We start from the raw sequence: 20135 nt of genomic DNA, 5'->3' as shown, positions 1-20135 counted from the left end.
CGACGGTTCATCTTTCAGCAGGACAACGACCCTAAGCACACAGCTAAGATATCAAAGGAGTGGCTTCAGGACAACTCTGTGAATGTCCTTGAGTGGCCCAGCCAGAGCCCAGACTTGAATCCGATTAAACATCTCTGGAGAGATCTTAAAATGGCTGTGCACCGACGCTTCACATCCAACCTGATGGAGCTTGAGAGGTGCTGCAAAGAGGAATGGGCGAAACTGGCCAAGGATAAGTGTGCCAAGCTTGTGGCATCATATTCAACAAGACTTGAGGCTGTAATTGCTGCCAAAGGTGCATCGACAAAGTATTGAGCAAAGGCTGTGAATACTTATGGACATGAGATTTCTCAGTTTTTTTATTTTTAATAAATTTGCAAAAACCTCAAGTAAACTTTTTTCACATTGTCATTATGGGGTGTTGTGTGTAGAATTCTGAGGGAAAAAAATGAATTTAATCCATTTTGGAATAAGGCTGTAACATAACAAAATGTGGAAAAAATGATGAGCTGTGAATACGTTCTGGATGCACTGTAAGTCCTTGAACGCACCTGAATAATTCTTATACAGTAATCCCTCCTCCATCGCGGGGGTTGCGTTCCAGAGCCACCCGCGAAATAGGAAAATCCGCGAAGTAGAAACCATATGTTTATATGGTTATTTTTAGAATGTCATGCTTGGGTCACAGATTTGCGCAGAAACACAGGAGGTTGTAGAGAGACAGGAACGTTATTCAAACACTGCAAACAAACATTTGTCTCTTTTTCAAAAGTTTAAACTGTGCTCCATGACAAGACAGAGATGACAGTTCTGTCTCACAATTAAAAGAATGCAAACATATCTTCCTTTTCAAAGGAGTGCAAAGCAAGCAGTCAAAAAAAAAATCAATACGGCTTTTTGGCTTTTAAGTATGCGAAGCACCGCCGGTACAAAGCTGTTGAAGGCGGCAGTTCACACCCCCTCTGTCAGGAGCAGGAAGACAGAGAGAGAGAGAGAGATAGCGAGAGACAGATAAAAAAAATCAATACGTGCCCTTTGAGCTTTTAAGTATGCGAAGCTCCGTGCAGCATGTCCTTCAGGAAGCAGCTGCACACAGCCCCCCTGCTCACACCCCCCTACGTCAGCGCAAGAGAGAGAGAGACAGAGAGAAAGTAAGTTGGGTAGCTTCTCAGCCATCTGCCAATAACGTCCCTTGTATGAAATCAACTGGGCAAACCAACTGAGGAAGCATGTACCAGAAATTAAAAGACCCATTGTCCGCAGAAACCCGCGAAGCAGCGAAAAATCCGCGATATATATTTAAATATGCTTACATATAAAATCCGCGATGGAGTGAAGCCGCGAAAGGCGAAGCACGATATAGCGAGGGATCACTGTATATTCTAACCTGTTAACTTCGCTCACTCTCAGGGCTGATTTCTGCTTTGCGCCTAGATTTTGTCGATAGGCGTAAAATAAAATCCTCCAACCCCGGTCACACAAAAATAAGTTTAGTACAATCCCAGATTAAGACACCCCCAGGCCCACGGGTGTCTTCACCGTAACACAGAGGTGATCATGCCTTTAATAACGCAGCGCGGAGACACCCGGTGGTTTAATGCAGCACGTCATTGGCACCTGGGCGCGCACCAAAAGAGCGCTGATATGGATCCGCCCCTGATAACGTGTGCTCGATACCGGACAAACGAATGAATGGCAAGTTGCGGTCTTTATGGTCAGGTTGGAGTGAGTCTCGGTTGGTTGAAAATGTTATACCTTTTATTTAATTCTTGCCAAAACATAGCCTCATCTTTGGAACTGGAATTTCCTTTTTGTTTCGTAAACGCAGAGTCAGTTTATAGTCTGCTAAAATGGGACCCTTCTACTAAAATTCGGTTATAGATGAAATAACAGTAAGTTAGTTTGCGTCTAAAAGACAAAAAAAGGGTATTTAGTGAGGAGACATGGGTTTTGATATAGAAACTTAATAATAAATCGACTATAGCAGTTTTGTGCAAAGATGGATGGCTGGAAAAACTGGAAAGGCGCAATGTGCGTCCTTCACCATAAAGTGCTTCTTTCTGTAAAGTTCTGACTTTCCCAACGTGAATGAACACGCAGTGCCTTATTGGAGGTGTCTATTAGTCAGCGTTATGGGTAATGCAACGCTTAATTTAATATCTGATGTACACTGAAAGTAATGTTTCCGATAATGTATGGTCAAGCAAATGTTATTTTAGATTCTTTATAAGTTGCCCCTGTTGTATGTTTTAAGTGAAAAGCAAATGCCAATTGTTTTTAGTAATATGCATCAACAACTGCAGAATAGGAAAACTTCATATGGACAGAGGGCAGCTAATGTCGCTTCTCATTTGATATACTGTATTTTCATGTAATGAAATATGAGTCTGTGGTGGGCTGGCACCCTGCCTGGCGTTTGTTTCCTGCCTTGCGCCCTGTGTTGGCTGGGATTGGCTCCAGCAGACCCCTGTGACCCTGTAGTTGGGATATAGCGGGTTGGATATTGGATGGATGAAATATGAGTCATTCATGAGAGTGCTTACTTGCGAATGGTTTTAAAATACAATAGTAAAGAAAGTTAGAAGTTGGGAGGTTAAAATTTCACTGCTGTTTTATCACGTCAATGCAAGAACGTAACGTAATATGGCCGAGTTCCAAATGTTATTTTAAAAAGTGTATTTGTTATACTAGTCACGAAAACATTTGTTGAAATCATACATTGAAGTATTTAAAGTGCAAAATTTACATTTAGGATCAGCAGTACAGAGTAATGGGGATTGTGGAAGAGAAGTGAAAAACAGAGTGCAGGCAGGGTGGAATGGGTGGTTGTGACAGACAGGTATCAGCAAGAGTGAAAGGGAAGGTCTACAGGATGGTAGTGAGACCATCTATGTTATATGGGTTGGAGACGGTGGCACTGACCAGAAAGCAGGAGACAGAGATGGAGGTAGCAGAGTTAAAAATGCTGAGATTTGCAATGGCTGTGACAAGGATGGACAGGATTAGAAATGAGTACATTAGAGAGTCAGCTCAGGTGGGACAGTTGGGAGACAAAGTCAGAGAGGTAAGATTGTGTTGGTTTGGACATGTGTAGATGAGAAAGGCTGAGTATATTGAGAGAAGGATGTTAAGGATTGAGCTGCCAGGAAAAAGGAAAAGAGGAAGGCCTAAGAGAATGTTTAGGGATGTGGTGAGAGAGGACATGCAGGTGATGGGTGTAACAGAGCAAGATGTTGAGGACAGGAAGATATGGAAGATGATGATCCACTCCTAATGGTAGCAGCCGAAAGAAGAAGAATTTGCAATAGAATTTTTTCTGCCTTTTCACTTTCTGTCTCTAACTCCAGGTGAGGTTCTTCATTGGAGATCCCGATACGGAATGGACAGAACGGACTTCTCCAATTATCAGCTGAAGATCTGATCTTCTGCTGGGGAGTTTTGCAGGTGTTCGCTAGCAATCTGAGGAATGTTAAGCGTCCAGTGTGTCCTGGGGTGGTCATTGCGTCAGCTGGCTGGTCTAGATCAGGAGGGCTGCGGCTCTTCTGTGTGGACGGCTGGTTGGTATAGACAGACGCACACACTGTGGAGAAAAAAGTACGCTACATTAAACTTATAATTTTCGCTGTAAAAACTGTAATACAATTAAAAAGGTTTTAATTATTTGGAATAAATACTGTATGTGTAACTTTACATTTAAGAAGCGTTGTACCTGTCATTATCAATTATTTATTTCAGTGGGTAAAACTATTTAATGAATAATTGTATTATGGTACAGAATTCTAAATTTGCATAAAGATAGAATGTTTACATAAAGGAAAGTCCCCTTTGAAGGAAAGATGCAAATTCTTCCTTATAACCCTAATATATTTGCAGTGCCAAAAACCAAAACAATTACTGTAGTGCTGGTTATCAATATAAAGGTTCAGCATGTTCTGAATGTTTTTTGTGTTGATTGAAGTGGATTTATGCTGAGCTATTTTCCATTTGCTTGCAAAATTGTACCACACCATATATCAGAAAAGCAACGTTTCCTTCTTTACTGGAGAACCTAAATATCATTTGATAAACAATGGATCACATCTGATTGCATAAGGGAGAAAAATGCTCCAAGATTGGCTAATTTTCCCTTTGTTGTTCATAATGTATATAGAACTGGTGGAAGATGGAATTAGGAAATAGGAGGATATTGAGGGCCTAGTCTTACATAGGAGTGGAGGAGTCAGACTTGGGAAAGGCCATATTAGTGAAAATGTAGATACTGTCTTCATGTATGTATTTAGAGACAGCTTTTCCTTTGCCTCATTGTTTGCTAGTAAAGGTTAAAGTAATGGTGTCTCATTTTGAGTGGGGATGCAGGTATGAGAGGGTAAGAAGATATGATAATGAATTGATGTGTGGAAAATGGAGGTGGAGATACCATAGGCATTCAATTGAAGATGGACTGTACTTTTATGCATCTTTGTGCAAGGCTTTGCATTCAGCCTTTGCACATAAATTTCAATATCTTGTGGCTCAGTGGTTTACATTAGTGATGAGGCCTCTGACAATGTGCGTGAGTTTGATACTAAAGGCAGAGGGGAGACCAGGAGGCTATGAATATGCAGCAAAACTGAAAGGAGAATGTGCAGATATTGGCTTTGTGCTTCAAGCAGAAGGACTTGAATAAGGCTGTTAGGTGTACAATAGAGGAGGGGCAGAGTTTGAAAATAAAATTTGAAGTGGAGATAAAGACAGTGGTACAGCCAAAAAAGACTTGAACTGGGTGATGGTATGGGGGGCATTATGTGTTAGGGAGAAGATGTTTAGACAAGACTTGTCACAGACAAGGAGGCAGCCAAGACCAGACTGTGCTCAGGTGGAGACAATTGCACACGTTTTGGGAGTGCTGCTGGACACATGTGCTGAAGTGGAAGGATTACTGCAAAAAGTAGAAGGTCCAGTTGTTTTGTCTTATGACTTAATTTTGAGAGGTGAGGGTCCAGCAGAATGGTAAACGTTCAAGGAAAGCCTTCTGGATATGGCTTATTATTAGTCTGGCAAAGAAAAGGATGTGGGACGCCAGGTGAATTCTAATAAAACTAAGTGTGACCAGAGATGTGCAGTCGGTACCAAAGAGTTTGGAAAACGAGCTAGAAGGGCTTTAAAGTGAAGAGAGAAATTAAGAAGTGGGGATTCACTGCTGCTAAGGAGAGATGGAAGTTGGTTGGTTGTTTGGTTGGCAGCTTACGGTTGGCAGCTTGCACTGATACTGCTTGTTGCCACACACACCACATGACAGGGTTTGTAGATACTGATAAATTCAAAATGTGGCATTTACTAGGAATTGCACTTTAATTTCTTCTTTAAAGATAAATGTATGAAAAATAGGGCGGCACGGTGGTGCAGTGGTAGCGCTGCTGCCTCGCAGTTAGGAGACCCGGGATCACTTCCTGGGTCCACCCTGCGTGGAGTTTGCATGTTCTCCCCGTGTCTGCGTGGGTTTCCTCCGGGCGCTCTGGTTTCCTCCCACAGTCCAAAGACATGCAGGTTAGGTGGATTGGCAATTCTAAATTGGCCCGTGGGTGTGTGCTTGGTGTGTGGGTGTGTTTGTGTGTGTCCTGCGGTGGGTTGGCACCCTGCCCAGGATTGTTTCCTGCCTTGTGCCCTGTGTTGGCTGGGATTGACCCTGTGTTCGGATTCAGCGGGTTAGAAAATGGATGGATTGATGGATGTATGAAAAATGCACATTGGTCCAATATTTTGGAAAGATGATGTTTTATATTATGAAAACAAAATATAAGAATATGACTGTTTTTGGGCAGCACAGTGATGCAGTGGTAGCGCTGCCGCCTCACTGTAAGGAGACCTGGGTTCACTTCCCGTGTCCTCCCTGTGTGGAGTTTGCATGCTCTCCCCGTGTCTGTGTGGGTTTTCTCCGGGTGCTCTGGTTTGCTCCTACTGTCCAAAGACATGCAGGTTAGGTGGATTGGCGATCCTAAATTGTTCCTAGTGTGTGCTTGGTGTGTGCTTGTGTGCCCTGCAGTTGGCTGCCGCCCTGCCTGGGATTTATTCCTGCCTTGCGCCCTGTGCTGGCTGGGATTGGTTCCAGCAGACTGCCGTGACCCTGTGTTAGGACATAGCGGGTTGGAGAATGACTGACTGAATGTTTTTTCAGCAGTAATGTTTTTGTTATACTGTGTAATGGTTTCACAGAATATCTGCTTTCAGAACATAGGGATCCTCTGCAGTTTGCCTATCAGACACATATAGATGTGGGGGATTCTCTGTCCTACATGCTCCACAGAGCTTACTTCCACTTGGACAAAGCTAGAACCACAATCAGGATAATGCTGTTTGACTTTTTCAGCGCATTTAACACCATTCTGCCTCATCAACTGGCTGAAAAGCTCAAGGCTTTGCATCTTGATGCCTCCACAATCTAGTGGATCATAGACTACCTAACCAACAGACAAACGTTTGTGAGGCCGAGAGACTGTGTATCAGAAATGGTGGTGTGTAATACTGGAGCACCTCAGGGAACTGTCCCATCTCCCTTCCTGCTCACCCTCTACAGAACAGATTTCCAGAACAATACGAGCACTTGCCACCTACACAAATTTTCAGATGACTCATCCATCATAGGCTGCATTAATAATGGAGACAAGTCAGAGTATATAGGAAGATTGTGGAGGACTTTGTCTTGTGGTGCAGGGACAACAACTTGTAAATCAACATCAGCAAGACAAAAGAGCTGGTCATGGACGTTAGGCATGCCAAGGAGCCTCTGAGACCTGTCACCATCCAGGGGGAGGAAGTGGAATTGGGGTAGAGCTACAGGTATCTGTTTGTCCATAGAAACAACAAGCTGGACTGGTCTGACAACACAGCGGAGCTGTAAAAAAATGGACAGAGCCGACTGCACTTGTTAAGGAGACTCTGGTCTTCTGATGTGTGCAGCAAGCTACTGGAAATGTTCAGTCAGTCCATAGTAGCAAGTGTGGTGTTCTATGCTGTAGGGAAGCAACTTCAGCTCAAAAGAAATAGAATTCCTGAATAATCTTATCAGGAAAGCCTGCTCCATCACTGGGTGAACGTTGGACACATTAGAAGCTGTTGTAGAAAAGAGGATGGTGGCAAACTTGGATGTCATCATGAAAGGTCCCCTCCATCCCATCCAGGAGGCACACTCTTAGTGCACTTTTAGCCACAGATGCATTGTACCACGGTGTGGTAAGAAGCGCATGTGGGGGTCTTTTCTGCTCACTGCCATCAGGCATCTCAATACTTCCTCTTGGAGCACTTGTTAAATTTATTTTGAAATACTATTTTGACATATCTGAACAACATGCATTTATGTATTTATTTACTTACATATTGACCAATTGATTGATTATACAGTATTACATGTCCTGTGAGTCTGTATCCTTGTTTTTATGTTTCTGCTGCAATATGCATGTAAATTCCCCATTGGGATTATTAAAGTTTAATTAACCTAATTTTATCTAATCTAATCTGATCTGATCTAATATAATAGAAATACATAATGTACTGTAAGGCTCTTTACAGAATACTAACAGATCAAGAAAATCTGATTTTAGTTTGTGTGGTTGTATGTAGTGAGAGTCCTTGTAAAATCAGAGACCCTTTGGTATGTCACAAATCTGTTATCTATTAATGGTATTTATATATTGTGGCACGCGGCTGGGGGTGGCACCCAGCCGGGCCACACAGGAGGAGGGCTCATGCCTCCTCCGGACCACGAGGGGGCGACCGCCCTGGTTATATTGGGGGCCACGGGTACAGGGCTTGGAAGCTCAACCCTGTAGGGGCCCGTGGTCACCGCCAGGGTGCGTCCCCATGCTTGGAGGACTCGAGACCCCAGCACTTCCGCCACACAGGGGCATGTTGGTGGAAGATTGCCGGGAGCCACCTGGAGCACATCCGGGTGACTATAAAAGGGGCCGCCTCCCTTCATTCGAGGCTGGAGTCGGGTGGAAGAGGACAAGGTCTGAGAGAAAAGAGAAGGAGGCGGCCTGAAGGCATTGTGGACAGTGGCCTGGACTATTGGGGTGATTGGTGCTGCGGCACTGGGGTTGTGCATTTAAGGACTGTGTATATAGTGTAAATAAACGTGTGGTGGACTTTAACATGGTGTCCGTCTGTCTGTGTCTGGGCTGCTTCTCACAATATACACTGTTAAGGGTCTAAATAAATTAATGTTCTTTCCAGATTGTTCTTTAGGGAAACAAAACTGTTTCACTATGGCATTGCTCTAAAGAAACATTTTGGCACCTTTACTTTTAAGAGTGATGGAGGACTTTGAAGTCAGTCCTAAGTTTAACTGGAAGCCAGTGTAATGACATAAGCACTGGCGTTATGCTGTTGTACATCCTGTTTTTGTAATGATTCTTACAGCAGCATTTTGAATTAACTGAAAGCTGTACATAAAATGGTTTGAAAAGCCAGTAAACAACATTCTGCAGCAAGTCAGTCTAGAAGTTGTAATCACAAGGGGGCACCAGAGAACCCCAAACCACAGACACAGTAAAGCACTACGTATTATATGAATAAAATAAAGGGTTTTTATTCAATACCAGCACCTTTCCAATGATCATGTCTCCATATATAAGCCATAAAATACAATAATAATGCATTTTATTTATAGGGGCACTTTACATTAGCAGTAAATCTCAAAAGTGCAACATAAAAAGATTAAACAAAGGCAAGGCAAGATAAAAACAGAGATAAAACAACAAGAATTATAGCATTCTTGTTAATAAGCTCTCCTAAATAGAAAAGTCTTTAGCTGTTTTTTAAAACAGCCCACAATCTGCTGTGTTTAGGCTCTCTGGTAGGGCATTCCAGAGCCGTGGAGCAGTGGCTGCAAAGGCTTGGTCTCTCATTGTATGAAGTTTGGTCACAGGGGGGCGAAGGTGGTAGGTATTTGTGAAACGGAGGTTTCTTGTAGTGGATTATAATATAAGGAGTTCTTTAAGATATTGTGGAGCATTTCCATGGATACACTGGTGAGTAAACAAACAGAGTTTGTATTCGATACGGAGGTGAATAGGGAGCCAATGAAGTGACCGAAGGATTGGTGAGATATGTTCATATTTCCGCACCCTCATCAGGATTCTTGCAGCACTATTTTGAATCTGTTGGAGCTTTTGAAGGCTCTTGTTGGGTATCCCGATGAGGAGTGCATTACAATAGTAATACAATAAACAATGCTGCTGGCCGAACAGGGCCATCTTAATTACTGGGCATGCTGGGCAGTTGCCCGGGGACTCCACAAGCATAGGGGACCCATGCTAATCTATGTATGTTGTGACTTGCTGAGTGGTTCTGTAGGTAGAGGCCCCAGTGCACTGCTTTGCCCCAGGGCCTATAATGCTGTTAAGGCAATCCTGCTCCCAACTAGGAGGAAGTAGGGAGGTCCTCCCCTGACAGTGCCCTCTAACAAAACCCAGGGATCCCGACAGGGCTGCACTTCTGGGCTCCCCAAGCATCCCTGTGGCTGTTCCAACTGGGGTGCCATATAAGGGCCACTGCCACCTGGCAGTATGGGGAATGAAAGCGTTCCAGAATCTCAGCATCTGCTGGTCCGTCCATTATTTCCTGTCGGCCAGACACAAAGTTATTTCTCTGATCCACTAGCCAATTTGCTTTCGTCGTCGCGCTGGCCTCCCGTCTGGGATGCCCGTTCTCCACGTACAAAATAAATACATTAATTAATTTCTCACATTTAGGAATTGTCTTAATTTCCCAATATTTCTAAGCATAAAAAAATTAATAAAACAAGTTTTAAATAGTTTTGTAATGTGAGTTATAAGAAGATAAAGCTTACGTTGCGTGCTGATTCAGTAAAATTAATCTTTAGATAAGCTAAGTTAAAAAGGGTCTTCCTCGCTAAATAAATAAAATGTCTGTATTCAAAAACAAGCAGTTATCATCTATCCACTCAAGTAACGACGCCACCGGAGAATCATCACTTGGTGTAAAAGAAAGGCATAGCTTAGTATTGTCTGCATATTAATTACAAAGATGTCTTCTGTCTCCTAATAATAGTTTCCGATGAACTTATACAAAAATGAAATCGGATAGGTTTCTTGAAGTAACGGTCACAGAGGAGGAAACACGGTAGGATCCACTTTATTGTAGGTGGAGAGCCACAAAAGTGAAGAGTCGAGTTAATGAATTGTTGCCAACAGAGATCACTGCATGCGTTTGCGCTGCGGCAGAAAATAAAGCCATGTCAGCTCCAGAGAAAAGCCCAATACTGCGGGAGGTTTTGACGATCTTTTTAAAAAATGCCCATCCCATTTTGAGATTCTCGTTTTCCACGTCACGTTCCACCGAAAACAACTCATCCCAAATGCCACGTTCGTAAAGTGTGAATTAACCACAGGCGAGATAAAAGACTGCCACAGGAAAATTCCTCTTATACTCGTATAGCCGCAGTTTTCCATGTCCATTTGATCTGAACATCATAACGTCTTCTGCATTTGGATGCTGTTACCTCACAACACTAATGACGAGGGTTGGATTGTGACGCCAGTCTCTGACTCGTTATGGCACCGTTTGAGTGTGTTCTGTGATGCTCGATTCTCGAATGCCTTCAACTCTTGAATAGTGTATATTGTAATTGTAATCCTTATGTGACCAGATGCCTGTGGAAGTTGAATTTAACATTCTGGCTAACACAGTTACTTACTCTGTCCATAAGGAGGCAGACTTGCGCTGTAAATATTCTACGCGGAAGGACACAGATTGATTCAAACAAACACGTGTTGCTATTATTTCCGTAGGACTGTGGTGGCATTATGGTGGTGCAGTGGGTACAGTTCTAGCATCCAGTGTTTGAATGTCACATTTTCCTGTTTCTTGCCTTGCTGTCGGTGCTACAGGGTTAAGGCTCCGGCTCTCAGCAGTCCAAAATTGTTGAATGTAGGTTGGGTGATGTTATCTTGACAATAGGTACCTGTAAATGTGAAGTGTCAGCTTTGGTCAGTAATATTGTCTGTAAAGGTGTGGACTCCATACAATCTTGCAGTGGTACTAGTGAACTATAAAATACATACAAGAGTAGATTCATAGCCACGCAGAATGTAGCCATAACATCGCACAGTCTTTAGAACTTGGTGTAATGTAATCTCTGGAGTTTTTTTTCTGTCCTCCTGGCCATCGGACCTTACTTTATCCTTTGTTAGGCTACTCAGTATTGCCTAATTTTAATTTTATATTTTTCATCTTGTAAAGCACTTTGAGCTACATAATTTGTATGAAAACGTGCTAAAAAAATAAATGTTATTAGGGTGTCTACTGTGTTTCACGTGGTTTGAACTCGGGACTTTACACTCTTTAAAATGCAAGTTCTAAAATGTCTCTTTTAATGGGTTGTGTGGTTTCTTGTAGAACTAGTGCTTGACAAAATACCATACGTTCTGGGAAAGGTTCTTTGTAAAATGAATGGGTTCTCGGGTCCTGAAAAGGTTACGCAGAAAAACATATATCTTTAATGTACTGAAGGGCTTCTAGCTAGAATACAGACAGATCAAGAAAACCTGAACTTAGCCTGTTTGATTGTGTGCAGCAAGAGTCCTTTTAAAACCACGAACCCATTGGTATTTCACAAATCTGCAATCATCTCGTTATTTATGGAGACTTACAAATTATAAATAAAAGTTATTTTTGGGACCTTTGTGTGGATGGTTCTTTTGGAACCAAAAATAGTTCCCCTATCGCATCAGTCCAAAGAACGGGCACTTTGGCATCTTGATTTTAATTTCTTCCCGATTACCTGAACTGACTGCTGGCTCATATTCTCCTTAATCCTGTTCTGAAAATGTATGAACACAACTAGTGCATTTTAGTTCCATTTATCAATATTCCTTCTTCATTAGGCTTTAAAGCACTTTGTGGCAGAGATGCAGAATGAACGACTGTTAAAAAAGTACTCCGCTACACCAACTACTATAATATAAAAATAATTTTAATATTACGACCGATGAAAGGCCCGCTATTAACAAAACACCGGATTTTGACTAATTACAAAAATTAGAATTGTTTATTATTTCTTTCACCCCATGAAGACTTCCAAAAGAGTTATGCACATATAATAAGAAATACCAGTATTATCATTCACTGAACCACTTTGTCGATTAATAAAGTATCTATCTATCTATTGGAGTATCAAGAAAAAAAAAAGATCTCGGACGGAACACCACCAGGCAATTACAGAGTACAGACACGCACAGTAGAAAATAAAATTGAGCAGACATAAAATTTAACATTATATAGGTATTTGTACTAAGAGGGCATTGGAAAAATTCAACGTGGACATCAAGAGAAAGTAAAAAGGCACCCCACACACTCTTAAAAATAAAGGTGCCAGATGGGTTCTTGAACCACGTCATACGAGAACCATTATGTGTTGCCGAAAGAACCATCTACATGAAGAATTCAGAAAGAACCTTATTTTTTTTTAGATCTGTAGCACGTTCCATTGATAGCGATGGTAACAGATTTGTGAAACACCATTAGATTCCTGATTTTTAAAAGTACTTCTGCCGCATACGGTAACAAAGGCCTTAAAGTTCAGGTTTTCTTGAACTGTTTGCTATCAAGAAAGTTTAGTTTCGTCCACATATTTAGAAATCTTTCCAATACCCAAAGAACCAATTTCATACAAAGCACCTTTCCGAGAATGAAATTGTATTTTGTCAAACAAGGTTTCTACGAGGAACCATACAGTCCAGTAAAGTGCATTGCAGCCGTATGTTGAATTTTTTTTTAAACTTATTTAGCGTCTTTCAATAAGGGGTGACCAGTATTTAAAAAACACATACCCAATTACGCATTGAAAATCAGAGAAGCGAGACGTTTTATGGTGGGGTTACCACTGACATGAAGTAAATTCGTGGGTTAATTTCATGACCTTATTAATAGTGGGCACTTTTCCCACTTTTTAATTAGGTGCGTAGCATCGCGAACACAATGGATGTATCTGTTTTATATTTTTATGTTTTATAAGCACTTATCAGAGGCAAAAAATAACTAAAAAGGCATATCAAAGTTATATAAAACTATAATATCATATAAAAAGAAACCAGATGGAATCTAAAAAGAATCATCCATTGAATCTTATATTATTTCAGATTTTCACACCAATAAATGACCTCCGAAACAAATGTGTTACAGCCGCCTAGATCTGTTGGCTTCAACTGTATCAGCATCTCAAAAAACGCAGTATTATTGAAAAGTATAGTGGACAACTTCTAAAACTAAACTGTCGTCTGAATTCAAACGGCCGCAGATATGACAGCTTCCTGCACCTTCACAAAATTACACAACAAAGCTGATGCGCTGCGTCACTGCCGTCTGTAAAGTCGACTAACCGCTTTTTATTTGGTGATTTTTTGCTTTTTACGTCCTCTTTTCGGACCAAACATTATTTGCACCCGGGGTAGAGTCTCACCTTGTCGCCACGTCCGATCCAGAAGCGGACTAAGAGGTTTCCATGATCCGTCTAGGAAATGAGAAATCATGATTAACTGTTTTTAAACTTACATATTTCGGCATATTAGCCTCTCGCCAATACAAAACTCAGTTTTGCAGTATGTCACATCTGAATTAGTTCTAATCATCTTTATACTATTGCCCAATTTTCGTTTGCAGTAGTCTCCAGTAGGGGTCTACAGCCCCCTAAAACAGATACTTCCCGCACCTGTATGTTTGAAGACGTTCTTTAAAGCTTTTAAAAAATAATTTAAAAAAAACAATAGATAATAAAAAATGGCAAACAAAATACTCAAAATAAAATTTCACAAGAATGTTTAAACTAATACTAATTAGGTGTCGTGATTTCCTGTTTCTATCAATTTTGTTTCTAGATGCCATAATGTATAATTTTTTAATCTTTATTGCTTATTTTGCCTGATATGAAACTTATTCTCACTACTCAAAAATAAAAAAATGAAAATAAAAAAAAACACATTGCTTTATTTCACAAAGATATTGTCTGCTGCCGCCAGCGTATATACCCCTGCCTGCTCCTGTCTTCTAGTGACAGTTATGGATGGAGAGACGCATTTATAGCTTACAATCTAATGAAAATAATTGAACAAAAGCTATTAGTACACATTTAGTAAGTTTAGTACAGATGTTTTAACATATAGTGATAGCCCTATGCTATAGCATTCCTGCCTCACAGCGCCAGGATGTTGCTTAGCATTTGTAGGTTCTTCCTGGGATTGATTTGTATCGATAAGTATGCCTAACTGCGGGTGGTTACCCGTTTTATTTATTTTGGTATTTGGATCACTGTATTCATCCAGGGGAATTTCAACAGTGAACATTTGACATTTGTCAATAACACTTCTTGATTAACAAAATAAGTTTCGTCCTTCATGTGCAGGGAAGTAAATTTTATCCATCACCTTGTTCTGTCCTCAACCCGGGCCCTAAAACATTCACGGTATGAACGCTATTTTAAGCTGTTTCCCAATATATATATATATATATATATATATATATATATATATATATATATATATATATATATATATATATATATATATATATATATATCAAATAAAAAGATTAAAATTAAACATACGCTTTATTCATTGGTTTCTGTTACAGAACAGTCTTCCGATCGGCAATAGTGCCCTAGAAAGTACCTGTCTACCATCCACCACGTTTGGTTCTTTCCTTTCGCCCAGTGCTGCTGCGATAATCACTAGATCCCTGTGACTCCAAACTGGGCCGATTAAATTTACCCCTAAGCACATGCAAGATTAAATCCACAGTATGTGTTCCTAACCTAACCTTTATGCCTATAATCTTGATTCCACGTTACGCACGCGCTTAACGTTTGCCTCATTAGCGGTCACTAAATAACGCTATACTTTTTCTAAATAAAATAATTATTTTGCGAAAAAACGCAATATATTTTGGAGTGACGGGAATGACCTTCCATATAATAATAATAATAGTAAAAAGAAGAATCCATACCCTCCATACTGTTATACTATCTGAAGAAAACATAAGTAATGTACATTATACGATAAAACTATCAATTTTAGCCTGGCTTGTTAGATTGATTTCCTTTAACCCGTTAACTATCCTTGGGTTGGTTACGAAAATAGGTGCACGCCAATCTAAAACAAATGCCATATCACGCCAGGATATTAGTCACGTTAAACAGTCAAACGTTGATATCCTGAAGTGAAGCCGAGGGTTTTTTTTTTGTTTTTTTTATAACCTCATTCAATATCTCCTTCCATGTATCGAAAGCGGCGACTGAGCATGCTGGGATATTTCCACGCTTCAGATTTGTAGAAGCGCGGCTAAGTCACGCAGGGTTCTAGTTAATGGCGAGTACTGTAGCTTTCCTGAACACCACTGAGAATCCCGTTTCAAACGTTATTTTCGAGCTGGTTTCGTTAATGGACTTAGTCATTGTTCAAAGGTTTAATGAGTTTCATCATTCTTCTGGCTCAGCTTCCTTTTGCTGCTGGAAGGTAGGTCGTTCCGAAACTCGCGCCGTAGCGCGCACGCGCTCGCTAGAAGGCATGCGGGCACGCAACATCCCGTGACACCGCCCACCAGGCGCCAGGCGGCTGAGTGAGCCACTGAAATGAGCGACGAAATGAGATAGCTGGAAACCGCGGTCGAAGAGCATAGGTAGGGGAAAGGAAGGCATTTTGTAGTGCTACCTTTTTGCCAAAACAGTCAGTTTAAGTCCCGGAAGAGAAGCCGCGTTGTCTCCGCCCCGCTGCCGTCTCCTGCTCCTCCTCCTCCTCGTCGGTACCCTGAGCTCAGTCCGAGAGTGTCATCTGTCAAAGAGAGATTTGAAACGAGGAGAAAGTGAGCCGGCGCGGAGAGGGACAGCGGACCGGCTTCTTAGGCTGCAACTCCTCTTCCTTCTGTTAATGCCACAATGGAGTTGGTTTCCCAGCTGGTCCGGCTGCTCCGGGATTTAAAAGACCCACACAAAGTGGCCCGCTTCCAGCAGCTTTGCGGAGTGAGAGGATCATTCGCAGGGCAGCCTAGCCTTTCTAATGGGAGCTGCCCCCGCCAGCCCCACCATGAGCGAACAGACGAAGCCGACGGGCTCCGCGGCAGGATAGTCGAAAGCCACTCGCCCCAGGTGAATGGGACGGATCGAGAAACGTCCGCGATTAGGCAAGAGGACAGCAGCGATGTTGCGAAGCAGAAGCCCCAACGCCGAAACTCGCTGACCGGTGAAGGTGGCCAGGAGTTTGTCATCGACAATGCTTTTCTGTACTATCTGTTCACCTTCGGGACAGAGCTGGGCAATGAGCTCTTCTACATCACTTTCTTTCCGTTCTTCATGTGGAACATCGACGCCTACGTGAGCCGGCGCCTCATTGTCATCTGGGTGTGGGTCATGTACCTGGGACAGTGTACCAAGGACATCATCCGCTGGTCTCGACCGCCGTCTCCGCCAGTGGTCAAGGTGGAAATGTTCTACAACTCTGAATACAGCATGCCATCCACTCACGCCATGTCAGGCACTGCCATTCCATTTTCACTCTTCCTCCTCACGTACGGGAGGTGGCAGGTAATCTAATTTATTCATTCGTTTATTTTATTTAACGGGAATGGGGATGTGGTGGACATGGTTAAACCCCGTTGACTTTACTCAGGTTGATTGCCTGCCATCGATATGTATCTGGTTAGAGGAAACACACTTTCACTTCTCTGTCACAAAGTGAAAGATTAAAAGCAGGAACCAGCACTAGACATAATACCAGTCTAATACAAACCACAGTTAGGCAATCCTCTGTTTAAATCTCTTCAAGTCAATTTAGGGGTTCATAATTGTTAGTGTAAACAAGTGCAAGACTTCTACCTTGACATGGCCTACACCAGTACATTCTCCCCTTATTGTTATTTCTCCTGCATGGTTGCAGCATGGTTTTGTAAGTCATCATTGGCACCACATTGGTGCACCAATAAGATGTCACTTGATTAGGTATAGCCTTCATCCTACAACATCCTCCACTTTTCATAGCTAGTTAATGTGCGCCTGTTTCTCAAAACCTCCTTCTAATATCTAAAAGGAGTTCATTCATTTGGGGCACTGGAATGTGTATTGGCTGCAACAAATTTCACTTGCTTCCTAGGTTCTCTGTTTTGGAAGCTGGTAGTTCATCAAAGAGTGTTCATGTTTTACTTTGCATGGTATTCTTTATGTACATTTCTCTTCTTTACCATTATATGAAGCCACATGTATTGTTAGAGACCTTGTTTATTGTTATTATAATTGGGTACACTAGCACAACAGATACTTTTGCCTCTCACAGCACTTGGACCCAAATGGGCTGCCTCTCTTGTGTAGTTTACATGCTCTTTTGGTGTGTATAAGGGCTCCCTCAGTAGACTCTTCTTTCTTTTTTTTTTAAATTAAAGGCATGCTTGCCAATTGATTGTGGATTTCAAATTGGCAGTTTGTGAGAAACTGTAGGTGAGCAGATATGGGCAGTGATAGATTAGCATTACTGTAAATTCAGTGTTTGTTTTCTGTATTGGTTGATACTACTTGGATAGGTTTCAGCTTCCCATATCCCTCCACAGAAAAATCAGAATTCTATTAATGAATGTATGGATATGTTTCTAATATAATTTATTGATTTCAAGGATTGCATTACAACGAGTAAATAGCACATCATTAAGTTATTCAATGCTACATTTTATTCAAAAGAGATCACCGACAGCCCAAAAATATTTTAATTGTTTGATGGTGGGCATTAAGAAAAAATATTGTGCTCATTTAAAATATATGTTGCCTGTCAATGTATCACTGTAGCACAGTTTACATTACTTTGCCCTTTCCAATCTTCTAAGTGGTTTGTGAATTATTAATAGAGGTAGATAAACTTAAGAAGAAGGTACCAATAAATTGCCTGGGATGTCATAACACAGTCCTCAAAGGCCATATGGCTTTGTAGTTTCTGGAAGTTGTTTTCCTATGTTTATCCCCAGTGCTTTGTCATTACCTTTGAGAATTTTACAGGGTACACATCAATTATGTAATTTTGGGCATCTGCAGTTTTTTTTAGAATTCAAGCAGTTAGAAATTGGAAGAAGCAAGGAGTTTGTGTGTCAGTGTGACACAGCATTGCCATAAGACAGCATACCTCACAGTAAAAAATAAACTGCAACACTCTGCCTAAAACAGCCAACAGCAGTTCCAGATATTCATATCAATTGTAAAAGCAGTAAAAATGCATTTGCATTTTTCAGTACACCTCCAAATAGTTTGCCAGGTTGATGCGTCATAGTGCTGTTTGTCCCAGCTTCATGTTTAAATGTTTCCCTTAGCCAGAATATAAATATTACTTATAAATAGGATTTGTTTTGCCAGTACACATGGGCATAAGCCCCACCACACCACTCATTTCAGGTTATCTCTAGGGTTCCATTCAGCCACTTTTAGGTAAACAAATACATAAACCACACGAGTGACTATCAAGTCCCAGCAGAGAAGCCAGAGAGTGGAGTTGTGAATCTCCCGTGTGGAAAATGTTATGCCATTAGGGAAGAGATCTAGGAATTTCTCATCATTATGTTGTTAGACATGTTTTTTCATTAACAAGCTTAGAATGGAAATTATTAATGAAGTCAATCTTCATAGAAACATGAGAGTTAGCTGAGTAATGCAGTTCAAGTCCTGTCTGTATGGAAATTCAGAATAGACTATTAAAACATTCATAAAGTAACATTAGCAAATCTGTCATTTGTTGGTTATTTAATATAGCGCTTTTCAATGCTTTAAAAAGGATAATGACTATCCTGGAACTAATATTACTGGGAGAAGCTGAAGCTTCACGTGACCCTGTAACGAAAAGAAAATAGTTTCATAAAATAAAATGGGAGAGTAAAGCAAAAAAGAAGGGAGCAATATTTTGTTTTCAATATATGGATTATTGTAATGATGCAACTCAGACTACTGTATATGTAAGGGCAAAATGAATGAAAGAAGCTTAAGGAAAGAATCTTCTTTATCTGTTTAATAGTAAGCTGTCCCTTTGCCATTTTATTATTTGCCTGCAATATGTGAGCAGAGGTTTTTTATTTTAGGCAGCCGTTCTTCATCATAGCATTGGTCATTTTATAGAGAAACTGTCTCTCTAATTAGTCATACCTGCAGTTTTCAGAGCCTGAGTAAATCTTATCTTTGGGGTTAGTATCTGCAGTCCTTTTGACTGGCTTATCTGTTAAGAATTTTCAAGTTTTGGTGATATATAACTTGCCAGCATCCCCTAAATGTCAGCTCATTTATCTGTAAAGTAATTACATTGGGGATTAGTATGCCTGGTGCTTTCCCAGAATGAGTGGTTTCTTTTCTACAGACAATGGGTAAAAAGCTACCACAAGCCACAGTATTCAGGTACTTCAGGTCTGGTTCATAAGTGAGATTATATGTGTTCATGAGGTTGACAAATGCATTGGTACAGTAGCAGCAGTTTTACAGATGTTAAACTGAACTATGATGGTGAAGCTGGATCCAAGTTCTTAGACAAACTTTTTGATTGACTATATAATGGGCAAAATGATGAAATGGCAACTGCAAACAGCTGAAATGAGGTTATTACACAGGGCTCAATTTTGTGACAGGGTGAGGAGTTTAGCAATTCAGGAGGATGTTGGCATAGAACCATTGCCTCTTTGGGTTGGGTATGTAGTTAGGGTGCTCCCTTTCTATCTGAAATGAGAGATGTACTAAGCCTCGCTTATTGGAGAAAAGACACAGAAGCAGACCCAGGATATGCTAGAGGGTCGACTATTTTTACCAGTGAACTCGATCAGCACACTTCCTGGCTGTGCACCCTCATTCAGAATTGGATTCAGAGTGCAAAGTACAGCCATCTTAGCAAGTTACAGTAAATGAAAGAAGAATGCTTTCTGGTGAGCAAACCAAACTTTTGACTCTGAGGACATCTTCTTTTTGCAGCAGGCTCTCTCCATTTCAGCTGTTCTATAGATGGCTTGGGAGTATGAGGGAATTCTTCAAGATAAAGCTGTAAGAAGTTGCTATGGATGTAGCAGCCCAGTCATTCTAGGCCAGTATGTTGTTACTGTGACCCTCATCAGGAAAAATGGAATAAAACTGATGTTTGATAATA

At 41.1% G+C, this 20135-nt stretch overlaps 1 protein-coding gene across 1 annotated transcript in view; it reads left to right on the top strand.

Moving 5' to 3' along the window:
• Window positions 1-15606: 15606 nt before the first annotated feature.
• sgpp1b (sphingosine-1-phosphate phosphatase 1b) overlaps window positions 15607-20135 on the top strand; it is a 93757-nt gene continuing 89228 nt past the window's right edge. Inside the window, exon 1 of the mRNA XM_028821285.2 lies at window positions 15607-16567. Within this exon, the coding sequence (XP_028677118.2) occupies window positions 15923-16567 (645 nt within the window). The 5' untranslated portion in view covers window positions 15607-15922. The remainder of the gene's footprint in view (window positions 16568-20135) is intronic.

Source organism: Erpetoichthys calabaricus, chromosome 16, assembly GCF_900747795.2.
Source record: "Erpetoichthys calabaricus chromosome 16, fErpCal1.3, whole genome shotgun sequence".
Taxonomy (NCBI): Eukaryota; Metazoa; Chordata; class Cladistia; order Polypteriformes; family Polypteridae; genus Erpetoichthys; species Erpetoichthys calabaricus.
The sequence above is the reverse complement of the archived record's forward strand: the minus strand, read 5'-3'. Positions and strand labels throughout refer to the sequence as shown.